The 23,630-nt window shown below is 37.9% G+C and overlaps 1 protein-coding gene across 1 annotated transcript in view; it reads right to left on the bottom strand.

The window, feature by feature from the left end:
* Positions 1–2,411: 2,411 nt before the first annotated feature.
* The window catches only part of BUB1B (BUB1 mitotic checkpoint serine/threonine kinase B), a 48,915-nt gene continuing 27,696 nt past the window's right edge, over positions 2,412–23,630 (bottom strand). Inside the window, exons 9-23 of the mRNA XM_047738336.1 lie at positions 22,223–22,452; positions 20,259–20,371; positions 19,458–19,573; positions 18,480–18,529; positions 16,486–16,546; positions 16,262–16,367; positions 14,466–14,740; positions 12,738–12,874; positions 12,288–12,428; positions 11,700–11,800; positions 9,245–9,394; positions 6,954–7,096; positions 5,319–5,490; positions 4,415–4,521; positions 2,412–2,991 (exon numbers count right to left, since the gene is read on the bottom strand). Of these exons, the coding sequence (XP_047594292.1) occupies positions 2,772–2,991; positions 4,415–4,521; positions 5,319–5,490; positions 6,954–7,096; positions 9,245–9,394; positions 11,700–11,800; positions 12,288–12,428; positions 12,738–12,874; positions 14,466–14,740; positions 16,262–16,367; positions 16,486–16,546; positions 18,480–18,529; positions 19,458–19,573; positions 20,259–20,371; positions 22,223–22,452 (2,122 nt within the window). The 3' untranslated portion in view covers positions 2,412–2,771. The remainder of the gene's footprint in view (positions 2,992–4,414; positions 4,522–5,318; positions 5,491–6,953; positions 7,097–9,244; positions 9,395–11,699; positions 11,801–12,287; positions 12,429–12,737; positions 12,875–14,465; positions 14,741–16,261; positions 16,368–16,485; positions 16,547–18,479; positions 18,530–19,457; positions 19,574–20,258; positions 20,372–22,222; positions 22,453–23,630) is intronic.

The raw sequence follows: 23,630 nt of genomic DNA, 5'->3' as shown, positions 1-23,630 counted from the left end.
TGGAACCAAGGACCTCGTTAAGGTCGAAGTTTCTATATTAAAAAAAAGTTTTAAAAATACATCTTTCTCATTAGGGAAGTCTTAATTTTAGAGACTGGCAGCAAATTTTGGCATGTTAGGAAGAGATGGTGCAGTTGGAGGAAGAATTCCACATTTTCCAATGCAACAGAAAAGAAGCCTTTCTGTGGTGTCTTTGCTTAAAGACTTTGGCTTAAACGCATCAAGGGTCTTTCCAGAGAGCCCTGCGCTATCTGGAAGGCTTTCTTATCTACCTTGAGATAATAGCTCAACTAACAGTCTAAAGTCCTACTGCTAAAGAAAACCCTTTTTATTTCCAGATTCAGCTTTGGCATCAGTTAGAGCACTCTGAGTTGGGTGGAAGGTTTCTTATTCAAGCAGCGCAGGAAGTTGAGGGCTCTAACAGCAGTAAAAATTAGTGGATGCGGACTTTGTGAATGGTGAGGCTCTACGCATTCCATGGTCTCTTTTCAAAGAACAGTAAAAATCCTGTCTTTTCAGCTGTCTCGCCTGCCGGGTCCATTGTTATGCTACTTCTGCCTTAGTGAGACAAGAAATAAGAACCATTTGAAGCTTCTGCCAAAAGCTTCCTTCTTCCAAGACAAACAAGCATAAAATACAAGGGAAATGGAAACACTTTGTGGTTTTATGCCCAGGCAAAGAGAAAACTAAGGCATCACAGGTCCTTACTGTTTTCTTCCCACTACAGAGAACCATCAGGGTTGGAGGGGATGGGGAATGGAGGAAGAGGTGGCAAAACACTGGCAAATTCTCTGATAAAGGAACTTCCCCAGATTCTCTTCCCTCTCCTCAGAGGTGACTTTCAGAGATAAAGCTTTGGGTTTTCCATCTTGCTGCCAGGTTCTTGAAGAAGTCACGAATTAGTAGCTAAGCCTATGTTAAGAAAGAATCTAAATTTACTGTCCATCCTCAGATTAAGGATTTTATGCGTTGAAATGGTGGATTAAGAAATGAGAAGAGCATGGGACACCTGGGTGGCTCAGTCCGTTAAGCCGCTGGCTTTGGCTCAGGTCATGATCCCAGGGTCCTGGGATCGAGTCCTACATGGGGATCCTTGACTCTTTTTCTGCACCTGCCTGCCCCTCCACCTGCTTGTGCTCTCTCTCCAACAAATAAATAAATAAAATCTTTTTTTTTTTTTTAAGATTTTTTATTTTATTTATTCAACAGAGAGAGAGAGATCACAAGTAGGCAGAGAGGCAGGCGGCGGGGCGGGGGAGGCAGGCTTCCTGCTGAGCAGAGAGCCCGATGCAGGGCTCGATCCCAGGACCCTGAGACCATGACCTGAGCTGAAGGCAGAGGCTTAATCCACTGAGCCACACAGGCACCCAAATAAAATCTTGAAAAAAATAAAAGAAATGAGGAGAGCATAGGGGAAAGAAGGGCTCAATTACATCAAAGATACAGATCTATAATTTTACATCATCAGTTGTACAAGAAGCAAACATGAAAATGTTTGAAAAGTTGTATTTTGGCTAAGAGCAAAATTTTCTAAGTTGATTATCTTTCAGATTCAAGTTATATTTCAGTGCATCAACTATATATGCTTAAATATTTTTAGTTGAGATATACTTAGAATTTTCTGCTTTCCAGCAATCTTAGAGCACTAACAGTGACAACTAGAGTAAAAGAAAAAAAAAAATATCAGGCACCAGCAATGGAGGGAGGCAGAGATGAGAATTTTGATATTTGGATATGGAATTGATCATTTTCATTGCCCTTTCTTCCAGCTTTCCTCCCTATATCCAAAGCCAGGTATAATTTATGCTTCTGTTTGAGGGGTCTAATACTTCCTCTAATACTCTAGATCTAGTCTTTCCCAGATTATTACATGCTTCCAAGTTATCTTTTTATCCTGGCCTCTATCTCTTCAAATCTCCCAATCAAAAGTTCCTTCCTTTCCTTTATGAACACTTGCCCCACCAAGTTATTCTGCAGGTAGTAGAATGGTGACTGTTCTATTTCTGAAAGGTTGCTACAACCTGTTCAAAACCTTTTCTCTTCCTTTCTTAGAGCCACAGTCCCAGTCAAGAGACCCAGTAGCTGCAACACCACGAGATTATATAAATAGTCCAAAGGGTTTGGTGGCTAAAAAAAATGAAAACATTAAAATAGAATAAACAATTTTGCCACTTGAAATTTAAGAAAATTTGGCCTTGTATTAAATCACTTTATATACTTTTAAATTTAGACCACTTAGTGGAAGGTCAGAACACCCAAAGGAATGGTTGGCTATTCTGTCTTGTTATGATTCTATCATGGCAGTTCCAAGTCTAGGATATATAAATTTCCATGGTAAAACAGCTCTTGTCTGCGAAATCAAGCCATTTATTACCTTAGTTGGCAAAAGTACATGAGAAGTTAGAAGCACAAATTTAACAAATACTATTTTATTACTTAAAAATACATAGTGATCAAAAAAAAATACAGAGTGATCATAAGGGTATATGTCACAAATTACAAAAGAAAAATGTACAGGGAAAAGTAGAGACAAATGTGTTAAAGGACAACAAGGCACCCATTCATACGGAGTCCATTAAGAATAAAACAGTTCTTTGTTAGACAAAGTCAAGAACAGATATAGTGCTATGTTAAAAATGCCAGTTACTAGAAATATAGCTCTATTAAAAAGTAGCAATGCGTTGGTAGTGTATCTAAATGTGTCCTAAATTAAATTATAGCATACACAGGTCCAGTGTTCCACAATACAACCATTGGTTTTAGGCAGGAATCTATGAGAGATTTGATTGCCTATCCTGCTGAAAGAGCAAAGCCCCAGGACTGATTAACTTCCCTACCTTCCACAAAGCTTTGTTCAGGTGATTTTGGAATGTGGTATCAAACACCCCACTCATTGCTGCTCCAAGTTCCCTCAGAACAGACACTGTGGACTCATCACTGGCATTCAGAATCCGTACAAAGAATTTATTCCACAAGTCACCACCTTTTAGCCTAAAAATACATAACACCATTTCCATCAAGATTAGGCATATAAAAGAATTCTGTATTTAAATCAGTGCTACATTATGCACTGACTGATTTAAGGTAACAGCAAAAGTCTAGGGTTAGAACTCAAGTAATCCTTTCAAAGCCCAGGGTAGAACTATATAAAAGAGAGGAGAGCCATAATATGATAATAAAAAAGAGAGGAGAGTCTTCCCATAAGTCTCTGTTGGGAATCTACATATTTCCTCTGTGTGCTAAGATGCAGCACTGCTCTACAAAAAAGAAGAAAAGTGAATTTTGCTCCTCTCCTCTAACTTTCCTAAAGTCTAGGTCATTAGACAGACTGCAGTTCTCCTTCTCCCCTGCCCAGAGTTTTATTATCTTCACAATCCTCCGAGAATCCTAAGCTTGACTGAAGTAACTACTGCTAATGTCTACGATGTTTAACTTCCTTGTTTTTTTTTAACCAAAGAAGCTTGTATTATCAGACAAGGCAGAGTTGTTAGGAAACCCCAGCTGACCCTACCTATTTGTTTGTGTTACACCCACCTAGGACCACAGCCAAGTGGAGATAACTGAATTTATCCTACAGGTCTTACATTATACTTAAAGCCCATTTTTAAAGTATGTTTCAGAGACATATGAAACTTACCAAATTCTGAATTAAATAAAGTAAAAATACAATTCACTTGTTGGGAGTAGGGGGAATGGAGAAGGGGTGTTAAATTCTCAATAGTGGGTTTTTTTTTTTTTAAGCCAAAGAATATACCAATAAATTGGTATATGGTAAGCTTATTCTGTGAAGTTATTAGCTATGATAAGCTAACGTGGACCATGGGATATTTAATAAGTTTTATGAGTTGGCTAGAGGGAATACTAAGGTTCTGAGATCAAGCAGCTCTTATTAAGGGAGCATTTACTTCTCTAAGGAGACTTCAGTTCTCTGCTTTGATTCTACCCATTCATTAAATAAATAATAGCCTAAAATTAGTATATAATTGAGAAATTTAATTCTCTTCAAGAGATGCTTATTAACTTTGATAACAATAGCTATTAAAAAGCGTTATTAGACTAACATCAATTGATTATAAAATTATTCTCACGAAATGTTTCTATTAACACTTCTAGAATGAGAGGATTAACACTTCTAGAATGAGAGGCTTCCATACCATAGTCACAGTCTATATGATATATATAGGTCCAGAATGATGTCCTTAAGTCTGAATAGTTTGATTCTTATTTTTAATTAGCAATTCCTTTGTTCTGCTTCTGCACTAGATGCTCCACTGACACACTAATGAAAACTGTTTGAAATTAATGGAATCATGGCATTCGGACTAAGAATACTAAGGCCACCCGAGCAGAGGGCACCCAAGAGTAAAAGAAAATTATCTGGATAGGCAAAGACCCTGAAATCACCAGTACTTACTCAGATATATTTTGGCTAAGTTTCCAGAGGGACCCATCCCAGAAGACCTGTAGGTGTTCCTTGAACAATAGTAAATGTGCTAAATCTGCTATACCAAACAGATCTACCTGAAATCACAAAAAGCACCATCAGCTAAAATATTTCTCTGCTACTATCATGGCAATTTCTTTATGTAGAAAGCAGAAAGTTATTATAGTGTTGAAGTTTATTTTATGACATACATTTTAGTAGACTGTTCCCTACTCTTACCATGAAGAGAAAAGCTCCCCAAAGGGGTGATCTATAAAGCTAACTCTGGGAATTACCCTTAAGAACAAAAAATGGGAACAAAATTATCCTGAAGAACAAAACTATACAGACTGTCAAATTCAAATTTGTAGACCTACTGAATGTGCACAGACTCTAGCTGTGATCTAAATGTGGTCCACATGACTAATTCAAGTTCATGCTACATTTTCAATCAGCAAATGCCAAATATCCAGAGATGAGTCAGAAGGGACTTTGTATATAACACCACCACATAAAGCACTTAACACTTGTAATCTTCTTTTTATGTACATTGTTTCATTTAACCCTCACAACAATTCTGATGCACACAGAGCAGATTGTTAGCCTTATTTTACAAAGATTATAGAAAATTACTTACAGAAGATCACATAGATGAGTGATAGAAATGGCCCTGACACTTAGGTTACTGTGTGTCATGTGTCTGCACGTGTATGTGTACAGTCTTCAGTGTTGTAACACAAAAATGGTACATTTTGCTTGACTTGGTGATATCTGAAAACTAGGTCATCTATTCCAGGGGAGGCACTATCAGTAAATACTATCTTTCATGGTTTATCCATGGAAGAATGAGATTAAGAAACCTTCCCATAGTTGCTCAGGCTTGTTTTACACTTACCTGGTAGGGAGAAGAACAGTTAGCCAGGATCTTTTGTCCTTCTAGGATCTGTACAGTCCGAAAGCCGCTGAGGATAAAAACATCAGGATGCGCCCTAAGGTCGACACTGTAGGAGAAGTCCACTATCTTCAAAGCTTGATTGTTCTTATTATAATCATAGGGATCGTGAATTCTAAGCCCAGATTTAAGAGAAAGAGATAATAAAAATAGGCCATGAAAGAAGCTGAAGAGCTGTTCTTTAAAAAAAAAAAGAGGAAAAAAAAGGGGGGGGGGAGGTATTGCAGGTGTGTCTTAGCTATGCCAACAGCTCCCTCCTGTGGTTAGCTATGAAAATGCACCTGTAAGGGCCGCGGCAGTGTCCAGCTAAGCGGGGAATGTTGAGGTTAGTCTAGTGACACAAGGATATCTAAACCATAATGTATAGCCACCACAGAACATTTATTATAGTTATTATAGTTATTATATAAAACAAGTACTGGAAGTAGAGTACAAGCCTCTGTCTTATACTAGACACATTAATATGTACAATAGCAATGATTTGCACACTGATGAGAACTATGGAAAATTAGAAGCTTTTATAGATGTCATAACCTTTCTTGTTCACTACTATAGATTAGGCTTTCCAAGTGTCATTCAGATTCCTCCTTCTCAGAGTTTAACTGAAACAACAAAAGGCTGTTTTTGTGTAAGATGCCACCTCTACTGTAAACTATCCTGTTTTTACTTAACACCATATTCTCTATTACCTGTAATTCCAACCATTATTTCCTAACCCCCAAAACAGATAAAAGGAAACCTAATAACACTAATTCACTATTAGTTATATTTTCATTGGGTTTATCTATTCCATGCAATAAAGCTACTCTCCAAGGAGACATAAACTATTTGTGTGAGAGAAAATAATGAATTATTTTTGTGTTCCTTTTGTCTCTGCTTTCCTCAGTTCCCCCAAATCCCTGATGAGTATCAGTGAGAAATGTTATATTTTTAAGTATAGGCTTTGACTAATCCCATCACATACCTCCACAGCACAGAATGATATATTTTACTTTAAAATTTACAATTGCTCCCATTTTTCCTTAGCACAAGATACATTTTTCTGCCATCACAAAACCATGTATATCCTGCTCTGTGTTCATCCCTTGAATTTGATGGCTTAACTGGGTTTAACTGGAACTCCAAGCCCTTTTCCTTGGCATAGTTTGCATTTGCACTCTGGTTTAGCCACTGCTCTTAGCAATGACCTCAATTTGGCCTGACTTAAATTTTGGTTTTGAAACCGAGAAGTGCCTTGGTTTTGCTAGCACCCTCACTCAATCCATACTGGCCGCACGCAGAGAAAGACTACCCAATCTAAGTCACATTCCTCCAAGTAATCATAATTTATATCTCTTCTTGCAAGGAATCATCACAATTCTCAGAATGGTTAATTTTTTTTTGAATTAATGTATTTCCTCAATGTATTTTCTTTGAACTCTTTCAAACCATTCCCCTTGATTATTTACTTTTAGATAGCAAATACTTTAACATACTGTGTTCCTCAATATGGCATTTGTCAAGAGGCAAAAGGAAATGGAAACTATCCATATTTTAAGAGAAAGTTGACAGAATTTTAAGAGAATGAAAAAGACCAACCTGTTTCGAAGAATCAGACTCCTCGGACTCAAGTCACCATGGACTATTTCTGCTCTGTGTAATTTCTCCACTATTGTCAAAAGGTTATAAATAACTAACACTATTATTTCATGGGTAATAAGTTCACTGTGTTGAAGAAGATCCTAGAAACAAAAGGACAGAAAATTCACTATTTCTTAAGTTGGGGTGACTGTACTTACACTCAGTACCTTATCAGCTGCTGCTTTGTACTCCTTGTTGTTCTCTACTAGAATCTGGCTTTCATAGGTTGGATCTTTTTGTCCCAGTTCTAACAACACTGCTCTCCTATATAGTAGATAGTATAAATAGTGTATATACATATATCCCATACTATAAGGACTTAACGAAATAATAGATGAAGAGGGGGCGCTTGGGTGGCTCAGTGGGTTAAAGCCTCTGCCTTCGGCTGAGGTCATGATCCCAGAGTCCTGGGATCAAGCCCCGCATCGGGCTCTCTGCTCCGCAGGGAGCCTGCTTCCTCCCCTCTCTCTGTGCCTGCCTCTCTGCCTACTTATGATCTCTGTCAAATAAATAAATAAAATCTTAAAAAAAAATAATAATAATAGATGAAGAGCATCAAGGATTAGCCAGGCCCACAAGAGGTGTTTTATAAATGGTAATTTCAAAATACCCTCATTCTAACCATTTTGGAAATTCATATTACCATCAAATAACATTCAAGGGCACCTGGGTAGCTCAGTCAGTTGAGCGACCAACTCTTGGTTTTGGCTCAGGTCATGATCTCAGGGTCCTGGGATCAAGCCCTGAGTTGGACTCTGCACTCAGCACAGTCTGTCCCTCTCCCTCCCTCTCTGCTCCTCCCCTTCCTTGGCTTGCACACTCTCTCAAATAAATAAAACCTTAAAAAAAAAAACCACACTCCAAAGAATAAAGTGATATATTGTGTTTGGGTTCTAAAAATAATCTACTGGGGGATAGCATAGATAGAAAAGGAGTAGCAAAAATAGACCATTCCTTCTGTAAAGAGTTTGGAAGTTGCCACTCTGTCCTAACAAATAAAAGGCTGCACAGATTGAAAAATCAACTCTTCTAGGATCTATAAGCATGGTGGTGGCAGTGGTAAAGGGGGTTCCTCACACTTCTGTGAGTTTTATGTCTAGGAGCTAGATCAGGTTCTCACAATAAGTGTTGGAGAAAAATTCTCCTTGTGCTTCCAGAGGTGGAGGGGAAGAAGAACCATTTTGAAATAGGCCACAGGCACTGTTCTTAAAAACTCTGTCATCAGGAGAAACCAGTTAACCAGAGCCTAACCTGCTAGAGTATTATCTGAGCCTACTTGACCTGGGGAAGGGAAATACCCAACGCCAGCCTGCTCTAGCCATCATGTCCCACCTAAGGGAGGAGAAATTCTTGGAAGGAACACAGTCCAGAGGCATAGGCTCACTATAAAAGAACATAACGCATAGAACAATACAATGCTTTCCTTCCCCTCATACCTTATCACCACATTATTAAAGGTCAATTTATAGCAGGTCCTTTTATCCAGTACATCATGCCTGTCTGTCAAGAAAAATTAGGGGCGCCTGCGTGGCTCAGTCAGTTAAGTGCCAACTCTTGGTTTTGGCTCAGGTCATGGGTGAGTGAGATGGAGCTCCACACAGGGCTCTGCACTCTGCAGGGAGTCTGCTAGAGATTCTCTCCCTCCGCCCCTCCTCCCACTCACACACGCACAAAAACTCTTTCTCAAATAAATAAATCTTTAAAAAAGAAAAGAGAAAAATTATATGATACACTAAAAGGCCAAAAACACAATCTGAAAAGACAGAGAAATATCAAAACCAGACATGGAAAAAATATTGGAATTATCACACCAGGAATTTAACATAAGAGTGGCCATGAACTGATGACGATCATAGTCAGATTACTGGGTCACTGCCCAATTCTGTCTATTTTTGTCTATGTTTGAAAATTGACATAATAGGGGTGGCCTGGCTGGCGCAGTCAGTAGAGTGTAGATTCTTGGTCTTGGGGTCATGAGTTCGAGCTCCATCTTTCTTGGGTATAGAGATTATGTAAATAAACAAATGTTAAGAAAACTGACATAATAAAAAGTTAAGAAAAAATGTACCAAAGAAGTTTTTGGTCAAAACAACTTGGGAAAGGAAAATGATCAATGCTTCAAGTTTATAATTTAATTGGTCTATTTCTAGAAGATTAACAGGAATTTTGCACTAAATTCTTTTGCTAAATGGAGCACAAATCTCTCTATTTAAGGGCTTTAAATGATAATGCTTTTATATTATTCAGACCTGAAGGGTGAAGCAGTTTATATATTGGTGCCAAACAACACAACCATCTTGGTATTGGTAACAGCTGCACAGATGATCATACTCCTCATTTAAACGTTCCTTTAACTTGAGGTTGATATAAAAGTCCCATGGGACAGGTTGAGATGATACCTGCAAGAAATTTTAAAAATAAGAGCTATTATTTGGGGCGCCTGGGTGGCTCAGTGGGTTAAGCCGCTAACTTCGGCTCAGGTCATAATCTCGGGGTCCTGGGATCGAGTCCTGCATCGGGCTCTCTGCTCAGCGGGGGGCCTGCTTCTCTCTCTGCCTGCCTCTCTGTCTACTTGTGATCTCTCTCTGTCAAATAAATAAATTTTAAAAAAAATCTTAAAAAAAAAATAAATAAGAGCTATTAGAGTCTCTGATTATGGTTGGCAGATTCAAAACATTCCCTCCAGCCTTTATGATACCCCAACAGAAATAGTAGTAAAGGAATGTTTTAAAAGTCATAAATCGATAGTAAAAAACACAGCAGCAACAAATTCTGAAAGCTAGAAAGAGTACAGTAAGAGGTAACAATCCACTTAGCAGACCCAAGGAAAGCTGATTCTAGCAGTAGAGAAAGCTGAGCACAACAGAATTTATGCCACAGGACCATCTCCCCATGGTATAAAACTGATCGCACCAATTACCTAGAGAAATAAGGTGGAGAAGGAACAAACACAGGAGTGGTTGAATTCTATTAATGAGGAAGTTAAATCCCAGACTCCTCTGCTGCTCCTATAGCCCAGCCTAACAACTGCCTCTCCTCCATTCTAGAAGACCAAAAGTTTACCCCTAGAAAGTATAAAGCAGAAGGGCTCTGGGCTAGAGGTCGCCAGGGACTGTTTAAGGGAGCTAGGGGTGGGGGGGAGCTTATACCTCAAATGTTAAGATGTATCTGTCCGCCCCTCCACTCTCCAGACTAATTTTCCCATTTAGCTTTTAAGAAGCTAGCAGCCAGGATTATGTGCTCCAGGAAGGATATTAGAAGTTTTCTGTGAAGAATCTGATCAGCTCAAAAGAAAAGGCATCAAGAATTGAGGCATTTTATTGAATGGCCAAGCAAGATCTTCTTACTGTGAGGCCCAACAGCTGTCAAGGTCCTAAATACATAGAGCTTTCAATTAGCTTTTAGAGTCTCATACTTAAATATGAATAGAGTCAAAGTCTTGAAGAAACCTCTAATATGAAAGACAGAGTTCAAACAGACAAAAGGAAACATGATGCAAGGAGAAAAAAATTTAAAGCCTCGCAAATACACTCAGAGAAAGAATATTCCACCTTTGAAATGAAGAGCAGAATGTTATAAAGAAGAAAATTCTGAGAATAAAAAAGAGCGCTGGCAAATCAAATGCATGACAAAAGAAATGAAAAACCCAATAACAAGCCTGAATATAAAGTTGACAAAACATTTCAGAACGTAAAGCAAAAAGACAAAGAGAAAAGGAGAAAAAAGATAAGATTTTTAAAGGATCTCTAAGAGACCCTATATCCTAATAAAAGGAATTCTAGAAGTAGAGAACAGAGAAGACTAAAAAGAAGAAATAATTTATTCTTTGAAGAAAATTTCTCAAAACTGAAGGAGTTTCCACATTGAAATGGCCATTCAGTGTCTAGCAGATGGGCAATAATAGATTTTTACCAAAAGATGTACTTGTGGAATTTCAGAATACTAGGGACAAACGGAGGATCCTACAAGGATTCAGGGAGAGGGAAAAATAGTCTCACACAAAAAATGGCAAAAGACTTTAAAAACCAAGGCCGCAAGCCCAAAGATAATAAAGCTATCTTCAAAATTCTAAGGAAAAAAAGTTTTGAACCTAGAATTCTAATATTCAAACTACCAATCCAGTAAAGATGTGGAATAAAAAATTTTCTGACATGAAACATTTCAAAAAAATTTATACCCATGCATCCTTTCTCGGGAGACTACTAAAATGTGAAGGCTTAAATCAAGAAAGAAATAAAAATGGGAGCCAATACTACTGGGCATCCAATATAAGAAAGAGGTAATGTGACTCCCTAGGAAAATGGAGAACGGAAATGTCAAGGTAGTACTCTGAGTGTGTGTGTGTGTGTGTGTGTGTGTGTGTGAGAGAGAGAGAGAGAGAGAGACAGAGGGAGAAAGAAGCCCAGGATGTAATTTGTCCGGATTGGAGCAGGCCAGAAAATTTCAGGGTATTTCCTCAAAAAGATAGAATTGATAGAATATTTAGTATGTTTGGACTTTTAAGAGATATACACAATTGCCTCTCATTTTTGACATCTGATCCTGGCACACAATGCTGAGTGATTTTTTAATTTCTCAGCAACTTTTCTATCAGGAAGCTAATGGACTGTTCAAGGGAATTGATGGTACCACGTGGCCAAAGTTACTGCTTCAACCCACATTATTTTTTACAAGGTAACTGAAATGACAAAGAATCAGTCCTACCTTTATTATGGTTAACTCTGCAGAGTTTCTTGGTGTCACCCAGAATAATTGGTAGTCATCACATATTAGGTATTCTTGTTTAATGCAATAATCCTCATTACCTGTTGAGAAGGTTTGATTCCATTTAAAGATCACTGTGAATATGTACAGCCCCTTAGCTTTTACTTCCTGGCTTAAGGGCTAAAGGTACTTATATTTGCCAGTTAACAGCTAGTTAGAATACTTTTCAAAATCATTGTTAAAAGTTGAAAGAAGGGAAGACAGAATCCATACTGTTACTAGAACATGAACTTATCAGTGTGTCAACCTCTATAATGTTGTTTCTTTTTGTTCTTTTTTTTCTTTTAATACATGAGTTTTCTTGTTTTTTGTTTTAATTAAGTAAACTCTAAACCCAGTGTGGGGCTCCAGCTTACGACCTGGATCAACAGTTGCATGTTCTACTGAATAAGCCAGCCAGGTACCCCTATAATGTTGTTCTTAGATTCTAAAAATATTTACTGTGCTCAAGCAACAAGCTCAAGTACAAATAATAACTTACTTCTACAGTGTCACACAAAAAAACCCCATGTGTTCAATGATACTTACCCAGTTCAATTTCCTTTTCTATTTCCAACTTAGGCAATGGTCTATCTTCTATAAAAAACTCTGCAGAGGCCCTCAGCTCCATTAGAGATTTTAGTAGTTGTTTGCGATACTGGGGACACCAGGGTGACTGAGTAGGAGTGTCTGGAGGAAAAAAAGTTGAAAACAAACAAACAAACCAAAAACCCCATCACCCCCAAAACCTAAAATGGGTGTTGTAAACAGAGGAGAGGAAAAAACACAAGAATGCACAATCAACACGGCTAACCTAACAAAATTCATCTACCAGGTTTTTAAGGTGTTCAATTAATACTGATTCATTCTAGAAACTGTACAATTTATGGGAACTTTTTTTCTATAGAAAAAAAAACCCACATAGTTCAGTTTGCTGAGATAAGTAAGTGTTCAGTAGACACGGGTATGGAGGTTTGCTTACAAGTGGTATGAAGCTACCTGCAGTCTCATTAGTAAGCTCCAATTTCTCAGGAATCTGAAGACATTTGATGGAGGAGGAGGAACTTGTAATTGAGGCAGAAGACCCAGAGAACCCAGAGGAATGTGTGGCTTCACGGCTGTCTTCAATAATTGGGCTGAAAGAACCACAAATGAGGTCAGTTTCATAGGGATAATAGATATCACTTATCTTTGTATTTTATTTAATATTCATTAGTCTAATTTTCAAAGTCCATTATTTTCCTGAAACAGATATAGATTTATAATCAGAATTTAGGTGACTTTATCTACCCTGGTTGACAATCAATGTTAAGCATTAGATTTCCTAAATTTATGCTTTATTTACCTAATCAATAGCAAATGCCTAATCTACAACTATTCTATACTACTGAGAAACAGTGACTGAGGTACTTTTTTCTTGTTTATCCTTTCTCTAGACAGTTTATTCTTTTTTTTTTTTTTTTTTTTTTTGGCAGAGAGAGAGATCGGGAGAGAGAGAGTAGACACAAACAGGCAGAGAGGCAGGCAGAGGCAGCGAGAGAAGCAGGCTCCCCGCTGAGCAAGGAGCCCGATGCGGGGACTCGATCCCAGGAACCCGGGATCATGACCTGAGCTAAAGGCAGTGGCTTAACCAACTGAGCCACCCAGGCGTCCCGACAGTTTATTCTTTAATAAGAAAAGATCAAGAAAGAAAAAGGGAAACCCGAATCACTCAAGATGAAAACATGCTAACATGTGATAAAAAGTTTATTGGACAAAAATTTAAAAATGCAGTTTTAAAAGCACAAATTGGCAAATTAAAGAATATTCCTAAAACCAACATTTATTTGTTTAACTTAGCCAACTTTTAAATACAAATACATCAAAAGGCTTTGTCTGTGGCTTTCTACACCATTTCTTCATTTCCACCTCCCCATTAAAAGATACTTAAAAAAAAAAAAAGATTTTATTTATTTATTTATTTTTATTTAGTAGAGGGAGAGAGAGAAAGCGGGAGAGAGACAGAGACAGAGGCAGAATCTCCGGCAGACTCCATGCTAAACACAGAGCCTGACCCAGGGCTTGATCTCATGATCCTGGGATCATAACCTGAGCCAAAATCAAGAGTCGGCTACTTAACCAACTGAGCCCCCAGGCGCCCCTAAAAGATACTTTAAAAAAGTATACTTCTGAGTGCCTAGGTGGCTCAGTCGGTGACGCACCTTCCTTTAGCTCGGGTCGTGATCCCAGGATCACTGATGTGGGGACTTGATCCCACATAGGGCTCCATGCTCAGCGGGGAGTCTACTTCTCCCTCTGTCCCACCCCCCAACTCATGATCTCTCTCTCAAATAAATAAAATCTAAAAAGAAAAAAAAAAGTACACTTCTAGCCTATCTGAAATTAGTATCAAGCTATTCTACCATTATTTAAAACTTAATATTAAAGGAAAAACAAAATGCCTCCTGTCTCCCCATCAGGCATAGTTTACCAAGTTACCTCAAAGACACCAGAATCCTCCTGGGGCTCTCAGTCTCATAACCATCAAAATTGACTTATTCTAACCCTCATACTCAATCAATTACCAAATACCACCACCACTTTGTCAGGGGGGTCCCACTGTCATGTAAAGCACTTAGCATGGAACCTGGCAGGTAGTGAGAACTTGATTAATGATTGCTCCAACTGACAAGCACACACAGAATACGAGATCACTCAGTCTGGCTTGTGCAACCTACAATCAATTACCTGAGCTTCTTGGTGCTGAGAGTTGGATTGTAGATGGTGCCGCAAGCAGTCTGCTGGTCCTCAGAGATCTTCACATCTAGATCCTCCTCCTGCAGCAGTCTCTCGGGATCAGAAGGGAGATCCTTCAAAGACACTATCTCATGAAAAGGAGTGGATACAAAACGTGCTGCTCTGGCGAAGTCACAGGTATCTTCTGGGTTAGGACATAGAGTTACATTCCTGAAACCTGTGATAATAGCATCCTCACTCAAGGGCTCAAGTCCTGTAAATTCATCCTGAAAAAAAAATTCATGAAGTTTAGCTGAAATATTTCAGTAAGCATCTAGAGGACCTACCTTTTTTATTCAGAGAGACAAACATTAGATAAGTGATTTTTGATGTAGGGTATGGAAGTAGAGTATAAGAATCTCTAGAAAAGATAATTTTAAAAAGCACATCATAACGTTTGAGGGAAAAGGTTTTATATCATGAAATAGCAAACTATGTATTATCAAAAAGTATACTGTGAGGAATCACCGTACAAAGGAAAAATACTGGATAATTTTTTTCCCAACCAATTTCACCTAAGAACTAGAGGAGTAATTCTATTTTTCTTCTGGCTTTGACCTAGAAAATGTTCTAATAATCTGCTATCCTCCTAGCTTTTAAGTCTTCTATGCCAAATGTTGAATTTTTATTTTATTTCTTTTTTTTTAATTTTTATTTTATTTCTTAAAGATAATTCACAGTCATTGTAGAAAAGATGGACTATAAAGTATTAAAAAAATGGAAAATTTAAAAAAATATTCCTTTGTCTTTCAAAGATTGATTTATTTATTTAAGGGAGAGTGCATGTGCAAGCAGGGGGGAGGGGCAAAGGGAGAGAGAGAATCTCAAGCACAGTGCTGGCTGAGCTTGGCGCCTGACACAGGGCTCGATTCCAGGACCTCGAGATCATGACCTCAGCTGAAACCAAGAGTCAGATACAACCAAATGAGCCACTCAAGTGCCTTCTTTTGTCTTTCAAAGTAATACATGTATATGGTTTAAAAAGTCAACTAGTTTAGAAGGATATATAGTGAAAAAGTCTCCCTCTTGCACTGACCCCCATCTCCACTTCAACTACTATTCCCCAGAGGGAACAGTTGTTTTTAACACCTGGTAGGTTACATGCATATACTTAAGAAAGGGTTCAGGGCTATCTGGCTGGCTCAGTTGGTAGAGCAGGTGACTCTAGGTCTTGGGCTCGTGAGTTCAAGTTCCATGCTGGGTGTGGACCCTCTTAAAAAACAATAATAGTATTAATATAAATAAATAAGGGGGTTTATAACAAGTGAAATTATAGAATAAATGCTATTATCTTTTGTGCTATTATAAATAATGCTGCATGAACATTCAAGTATAATTTTTTAAAATGTAAACATGTTTTTAATTGTCTTGGATTATACCTAGGAGAGAACTGCTAGGTCATACATATGGTAACTCTATGTTTAACATTTTGAGGAACTACCTACCTGTTTTCCAAAGTGGTCTGCACCATTTTATAATCCTACCAGCACTGTATGAGGGTTCTAATTTCTCCACATCCTCACCAACACTTGGCTTATTTTCTGTCTTTGATTATAGTCATCACAGTGCATGTGAAGTACTATCTCACTGTGGTTTTGATCTACATTCTCTAATGACTGAGATGTTACGCATCTTTTCATGTGCTTAAATTTGAAGCCTGTGATTTTAATTTTAACCCTAACTTTGTGAGAACTGCATGAAACAATTCACAAGTGTGCTTATATTAACTTAGGAATACTGTTCCTTACACAAACATCTGGAGACACATCCTCATTTGAGTTGATGCTTTCTGAAGTTTTGAGAACTGCAAGGGGTCTTCGTTGGGCTAAAATCCGTGGGGGAGCTGCAGGATGACTGCAAAAAAACACTTAATTTATTTTTCTGTTCACATAGGTAACAGTAGCCCTTAATGCATCTTTATTTATAATAATAGAAGACTTTAAAGTATCAAAACAAAACAAAAACTTCAAACCTGGTGTTTTCTTTTTCTGAAAGAAGAAACTCATCAAAAATGGAGAAAGGTAAACTGGGACCTATAGAAAAAGAGAACAGATTTATGCTCTTAAGAGTAAATGCCTATTCTTCAAGACATCTAGGTCAATTAATATTTTGTGCTATTTGGAAGCAGAAAGGTAATCTGTTCTTTAAAATGAATAATTTTGGGGGCACCTGGGTGGCTCAGTGGGTTAAAGCCTCTGCCTTTGGCTCGGGTCATGATCCCAGGGTCCTGGGATCCAGCCCTGTGTCGGGCTCCCTGCTCAGAGGTGAGTCTGCTTCCCCTTCTCTCTCTCTGCCTGCCTCTCTGCCTACTCATGATCTCTGTCAAGTAAAAAAAAAAAAAAAAAAAAGAATAATTTCAGGGGAGCCTGGGTGGCTCAGTGGGTTAAGGCCTCTGCCTTCGGCTTGGGTCATGGTCCCAGGGTCCTGGGATCCAGCCCTGTGTCGGGCTCCCTGCTCAGAGGTGAGTCTGCTTCCCCTTCTCTCTCTCTGCCTGCCTCTCTGCCTACTTGTGATCTCTGTCAAATAAATAAATAAAATAAAATAAAAATAAAAAATAAAAACATAAAATGAATAATTAAAAACATATAAAAGTAGAGATCATTTAATAAGTTACCTAAACATGAATGACTGTGTCTCATCTTTATTCCCCGCCACTGCTACTACTTTCCAAACCCAACTCAACTCTAAATTATTTTAAAGCAAATCTAAGACATCATATCATTTGTAAATATTTTAGTATGTATTTCTAAAAGAGAGGCTCGTTCAAAAAAGCATAATCTCAAAACATAATCATATCTATAAGATTAGTAATTTCTGAGTATCATATATCCAATCAGAAGATTCGCTTTTTACCAAAATTATTTAGAAAGTCTGAATTGAGAATGCAGATTCATATATTGTGACTGGTTGAAACGCCTCCTAAATCACTTTGATTCTTTAGGGTTTGTTGTTGTTTAGTAATTTTCTGTTGAAGAAAACTGGTTGTTTGCCCAATAAGCCTGGATTTTTTTTGCCAATTACATCTTCCTGTGTTGCTTAACATGTTCCTCCAGGCTTTGTATTTCCTATAAATTGGTGGTTAGAGTTGGGGTTTTAATCATATCCTATATATTTTTTAAACTACTAATAGGTATATAGTTATGTTTTACCACATTTAATGTATTTTCAAATGAAAAGAGAATAAATTGGGGCCTGGGTGGTTCAGTTGGCTAAGTGTCTGCCTTTGGCTCAGTTCATGATCTTAGGTTCCTGGGATTGAGTCCTGCATCAGGCGCCCTGCTCCATGGGGAATCAGCTTCTCCCTCTGCCTGCCTCTCCCCTTGCTTGTGCTTGCTCACTCTTTTTCTCTCTCTGTCAAATAAATAAAATCTTAAAAAAAAGATAATAAATTCGAATATAAATAGCTTTAATTTTTTTTAAGTTTTATTTATTTATTTGAGAGAGAGAGGGCACAAGCAGGGGGAGAGGCAGAGGGAGAAGGAGGATCCCCGATGAGCAGAGAGCCCGACGCGGTCCTTGATCCCAGAAGCCTGGGATCATAACCTGAGCCAAAGGCAACACTTAGGCACTTGTCCACCCAGGTACCCCTAAATTGCTTCAGTTTTAGACATTTCTTTTTCTTTCTTCTGAAAAAGCACTTTCTTGGCTGCTAAATACTACTGATAGGTTTAGCTGAGTGTACATTGCTAAGGTGGAAGATGATATTCAGTAGTTAATATAAGTTTAAATTACATTTAACTAAACATTCAAAGCACCAAGGAATCTTAAAAAACAAAAATACTCTTAAATTGTCTTCCCTATCTCAAATTACATGCTTATCACTGAATTCCATAACTCAAAGATCTGATACTATCTTAGTTCCCCTCTGATCTTCTTACAACTCCCTTTACCAAAATTAAAAATATTTACACATATTACATAATGTGTTGTTATTGGTAAGTTTTTCATGACATTGTCAAGTGCAACTCACCTTTGAATGAGGTTCTTGCCAAATGTTTTCTTCAGGGGAAGTCTCTCTGTAAAGAAACTTGTTTTAATACATGTCCTAAGTACCACAAAAGAATTACTTAATTCTTGTAAGTCCAAGAGGCTTTTTTATTAAATATAAACTTCTCTCTAAGATAAAAAAAAAAATTCTAATACTGTCAATCCAAATTCTTTAAGAAGATAAAACCTTCGGTCGTTAAAATTGCTTTAGAGAAGTATATTTGATAATAGATGTTGTAACATTAACAGTATAAGCAGATAACAAAATGGTAAGCTCTCATTTTTATCAAATAAACAAAAACCAGAACACATAAGGAATATACTTATGTTAATAGCAATAATCTCTTGGTGGTAGAAATGGGTGGTTTTATCTTTAAAAAGTGTATTTGAGAGGTGCCTTGGGTGGCTCAGTCAGTTAAGTGTCCAACTCTTAATCTCAGCTCTGATCTTAATCTCAGAGTCATGAGTTCAAGTCAAACAACATGCTGGGCTCCATGCCCAGCATGGAGCTGGCATGGAGCCCACTTTAAAAAAATGTGTTTTAATTTAAAAATTATATTTGAGGGCGCCTGGGTGGCTCAGTGGGTTGGGCCTCTGCTTTTGGCTCAGGTTGTGATCTTGGGGTCTTGGGATTGAGCCCCATGTCACAAGTAGGCTGAGAGGCAGGCAGAGAGAGAGCCCGATGCGGGGCTCGATCCCAGCACCCTGGGATTATGACCTGAGCCAAAGGCAGAGGCTTTAACCCACTGAGCCACCCAGGTGCCCCAAACATGTATTTTTTTTTACAAAAAAAAAAAAGTCAGTACCCTGTCTTCCCTCCTCATCATCAGAACTTATGCTGTGACAGAGATGTGCAGATATTATGTGTTGATATTATAAAAGACCAAGTCATTAGAGTAAAGGTTGGTTCTAGTGCCCTCCTATAAGCATCATCCCTTTCACCAAATGTGGTCTTACCTGGCACAAGAGTTTATTGGACAAACAGAACTGGATAGAGCCATTCCTGGTATTTCCTGAGACCCTGAAGCAATTTGCAGTTCAGCTGTCTCCTTTGTAGGCATCTTCTCTTCGTGCTATTTGCATTAAATAAACAAAATGAATGTGTCCCTCCTATCTAAAAATCCTACCTATTTTCAAGCTTAGTTCCAAATAAGGTTTACCATACTCTTTGCATAGATAACCACTAACCATATAAAATATCTCTGCTATAAAAGTTCTTTCTAATAATTTACGTTCCTAGTATAAGCTGTTTCTGTGTACTCAACTGAGCCGTGCCAAGCATATACCAAATTTCTTTGGGTGACATTGCAACATGACTAGAATAAAAAGAAGTCAATAAATTGCATGCTTTTAGTGGCTCAAGTTCCATTTGAGGTCACCTGTTAAATTACTTTCCTGCTGGACTTTGTTGCTACTAATAGCTATGAAACTACCAGAAACTCTGAATGGGGTTAGGAGAATTTTTATCTTCTATGCTTTGATATTGCTTAAATTTGTTTCAATAAGCATAGTTTTCCATATTAAAAAAAAAGAAATGGGGACATATGGTGGCACAGTTAAGCGTGTGTGACTCTTGATTTACCTTAGGTCATGAACTCAGGGTGTGAGATAGGAGCCCTGCATGGGGCTCGGCGCTAAGTGGGGAATATGCCTTCCCTTTCCTTCACCCTCTGTCCCTCTCCCTGCTTGCATGCTCTCTCTCTAAAATACATAAATAATCTTAAAAAAAAAAAAATGAGAAGAGAGAGAGAAATAGACCTGATCACCCATTCTTTCTTGCTGAGAAGTTTGAATTTCTTTTAGCTTCTTCTCCATCTCTTCAATCTGTTTCTGCATTTCTGCTCTCTTCTCAGCACTGGTCAGTAGCTCAGCTAGAAACAGTAAGGTTGGCTGATGCATTAGTCCTCATAGCAATTTATTCTGTCAAAAAATGTCTTTGGAGCTCATGGCCTCAACATGTATGCTAATATTACAGATTAAGATTAATATAAATGGACCCAAAGTCCTCTACTTGAGGTCTAGGTCTCTATTCTTTCATTTATTTAATCAATAAGAACCAGAATATTCTATGATGTACCAAGCACAATTCAGAACATTTACTTGTCAGTGATAACACAAAGTCCTTGGCCATGTGACACTAATATTCAGTTTGGGGGAGACATGCAGACACACAAATTAATAAGGAAATCAGTGTTAAAAATAAAATAGGTGATAAAAGAATGTGTGACTGAGTAGGAGAATGGAGGTCAAGAGTTACTTAAGATGGGTAAGCCGGGAAGATCATTTTAAGAGAACGACATTCATAAAGTTGTAACCTGAATGACAAGGAGCCAGTCATATAAAGATCTGGGGAAAGATTCTAGGCCAAAGCTGGCACAAAGGCCCAAATGCAGGAACAAGATCACTATGTTCAAGAGTGAGTTCCAGAGAAAGCCAGTATGACTGTAGCAAAGTAAGAGGGAGCAAAGTAAAAGATGAGGTTGGAGAGGTAGGCAGGAGCCATGTTATGTGGCTATATATTATGTTATATATATATATATATGTATATATATAAAATATATAATATTATGTGGCTAATACCATGTGGGGTAGAGTTTGTACTGCATGGTAAGACAATGAGAAAACATTGAAGAATTTTAAGTAAAGTAATGACAGGACCTGAACTTTTTATAAAAATCATTTTCTATGAGCAAAATGGACTACAGTAAGGCCAGACTGAAGGCAGAAAGTCTAGCTGCAATAGTCTATCTAAAAGATGGCGGTTTGGCTTAATAATGAGAACGGTATAAATGAAAGATTTGGGAAATTTTTTTTGGTGGTGTGGTTGATAGGCTTATTCATTAGATATGGGGGAATGGTACAGAAAGAGGGATCAGAGATGACTTCTGGCTTTTTTTTTGGTTTGAATCAACATATTGTTGATTGTGCATATTGTTCCCTTTTACTGAAATGGGGAAGCCTATGATATGTGCATGTGTTGGGGTGTAGTTTTTGGCAGAAATCAATAATTCTGTTCTGGCTACGTTGAGTTTAAAAATGTCTATTGGAGGGTGAGGGGAATGGGTTAGCCTGGTGATGGGTATTAAGGAGGGCACGGATTGCATGGAGCACTGGTGTTATATGCAAACAATGAGTCATGGAGCACTACGTCAAAAACAAATGATGTACTGTATGGTGACTAACAACATAAAAAAAATTAAAAAATAATTTTTAAAAATGTCTGTTGGAATAGCCAATAGATACAGTTAACTAAATAGAAGTTTAGAGTTCAGGTGAAATGTCAGGGATAGAGATATAAATTCAAGAATCCCCACCTTGTAAACAGTATTTAATCTATTATCTAGTGAGAGTTGTTGAAAGAAAAGATAATTGGAATATTCCAAGACTCTGTTCTGGTCTTAGGAAGAAGTCTTTGATGAGAAGAATAGCTCTTTGATGAGAAGAATAGCAGTGAAGGAAACTGAGAGGGAATACACAAAAAGGAAGAAGCCAACAGAAGCATTTCATAAACAAGTATCTCATCAACTGTGTCAAGTGAAGCCAAGATGGCAAAAAAGATCAAGACTGAAATATGGCCACTGGATTTGGCAAAAAGGAGGTTTCTGGTGACCATGATCAGAGCTGCTTCACTGGAATAGAGGGAATGCTTGTGAAAATAATGGGCAGGGACAAAGATTACAATTCCCAAGAAATTTTGCTGTGAACTAGATCAATACACATACCTTCCCTTCGCTCTTTTAATTTCTTCCGGAAAACTTCAGCCCGGATCTCTTCAAAGGAGAACTCCCCGACCCCTGCATAAATCTTCTCCTTACAATACATCATCTTCTCTTTCTTCTCCTGAGACTCTTGCTGATGGCTTTGGACTCTTTGCAGGGGATCTCCTTCTTCCTTTCCAGGCTTTCTTGTGCTTAAAATATGGTTTATACTAGGTTCAATTTTACATGGTGTCCTAAAGAAGCAAAATAATTATTATTCACCATACAGGTCAAATGAGTTATTTCTTACATGTTTTGAAAGAACACAAGGACAATGTCAGTAGTAAGGACTATGTATAATTGATTTCAAAAATAAAAAAAGAAGATGGAGAAAAGAGGCTAAAAAATAATTTATGTGGATTATCAAACAATTATGTTCTGAGTATTACTCTGCTATGATGAGGAATGAAATTAGCCATAAGTTAGGGTCATCAAATAGCTTATATTCCTTATAGGTAAAACAGATCTGAATATCATATCTTAATCAAACCCAGTGTATGAAAAAAAATTAACCTACTCAATATAACCCATTTGCTCCTTTTTATTGCCAAAAACAATTAGAGTTAGGAATACAACATTCAGGAATGTGAAGTTCAAGGTTCTCAGCTGAAGGGGAAGAATGAAAGTGATAACACAGGTTTGAAAAGAATGAAGCATAAAATACTTCAAGCAAAATAGGGCAGATATTCTCAATCCTGGCTATGGACAGAATTACTTATATACCTTTTATTTTCTTATGTGCCTTTTCACAGCTAAAGATATCTGGTCCCAGGTCACCTAGTTAAGTCAGTTAAGCATCTGACTCTTGAGTTCAGCTCATGTCATGATCTCAGGTCCTGAAACGGAGCTCCACATCGGGCTCCACACTCAGTGCAGAGTTGGCTTCAGATTCTCTCTTTCCCTCTCCCTCTGCCTCTCCCCCTGCTCACACTCCCTCTAAATAAACAAATAAAATCTACACAAACAAACAAACAAACAAACAAAAAAGCCCAGACATCTGGTCCCTACCCCAGATCTACTAAATCAGAACTTTTAATGGTAGGTACTAAGCATCTACATACCTAAAAGCCTTCCTCAACTTGTTCAACCTAATAAAGGACATCTACAAAAAACACACACAAGCATCATACTTAATGATGAAAGTCTGAATGCTTCTCTTCTAAGATCAGGAACAAGATAAGAATGTCCATTCTTTTTTTTTTTTTAAGATTTTATTTATTTATTTGACACAGGGATCACAAGAAGGCAGAGAGGCAGGCAGAGAGAGAGAAGGAAGTGGGCTCCCTGCTGAGGGGAGCCTGATGTGGGACTGAGGCTCGATCCCAGGACTCCTGGGATCATGACCCGAGCCGAAGGCAGAGGCTTTAATCCA

Source organism: Lutra lutra, chromosome 7 (assembly GCF_902655055.1).
Source record: "Lutra lutra chromosome 7, mLutLut1.2, whole genome shotgun sequence".
NCBI classification, from domain to species: domain Eukaryota; kingdom Metazoa; phylum Chordata; class Mammalia; order Carnivora; family Mustelidae; genus Lutra; species Lutra lutra.
The sequence above is the reverse complement of the archived record's forward strand: the minus strand, read 5'-3'. Positions and strand labels throughout refer to the sequence as shown.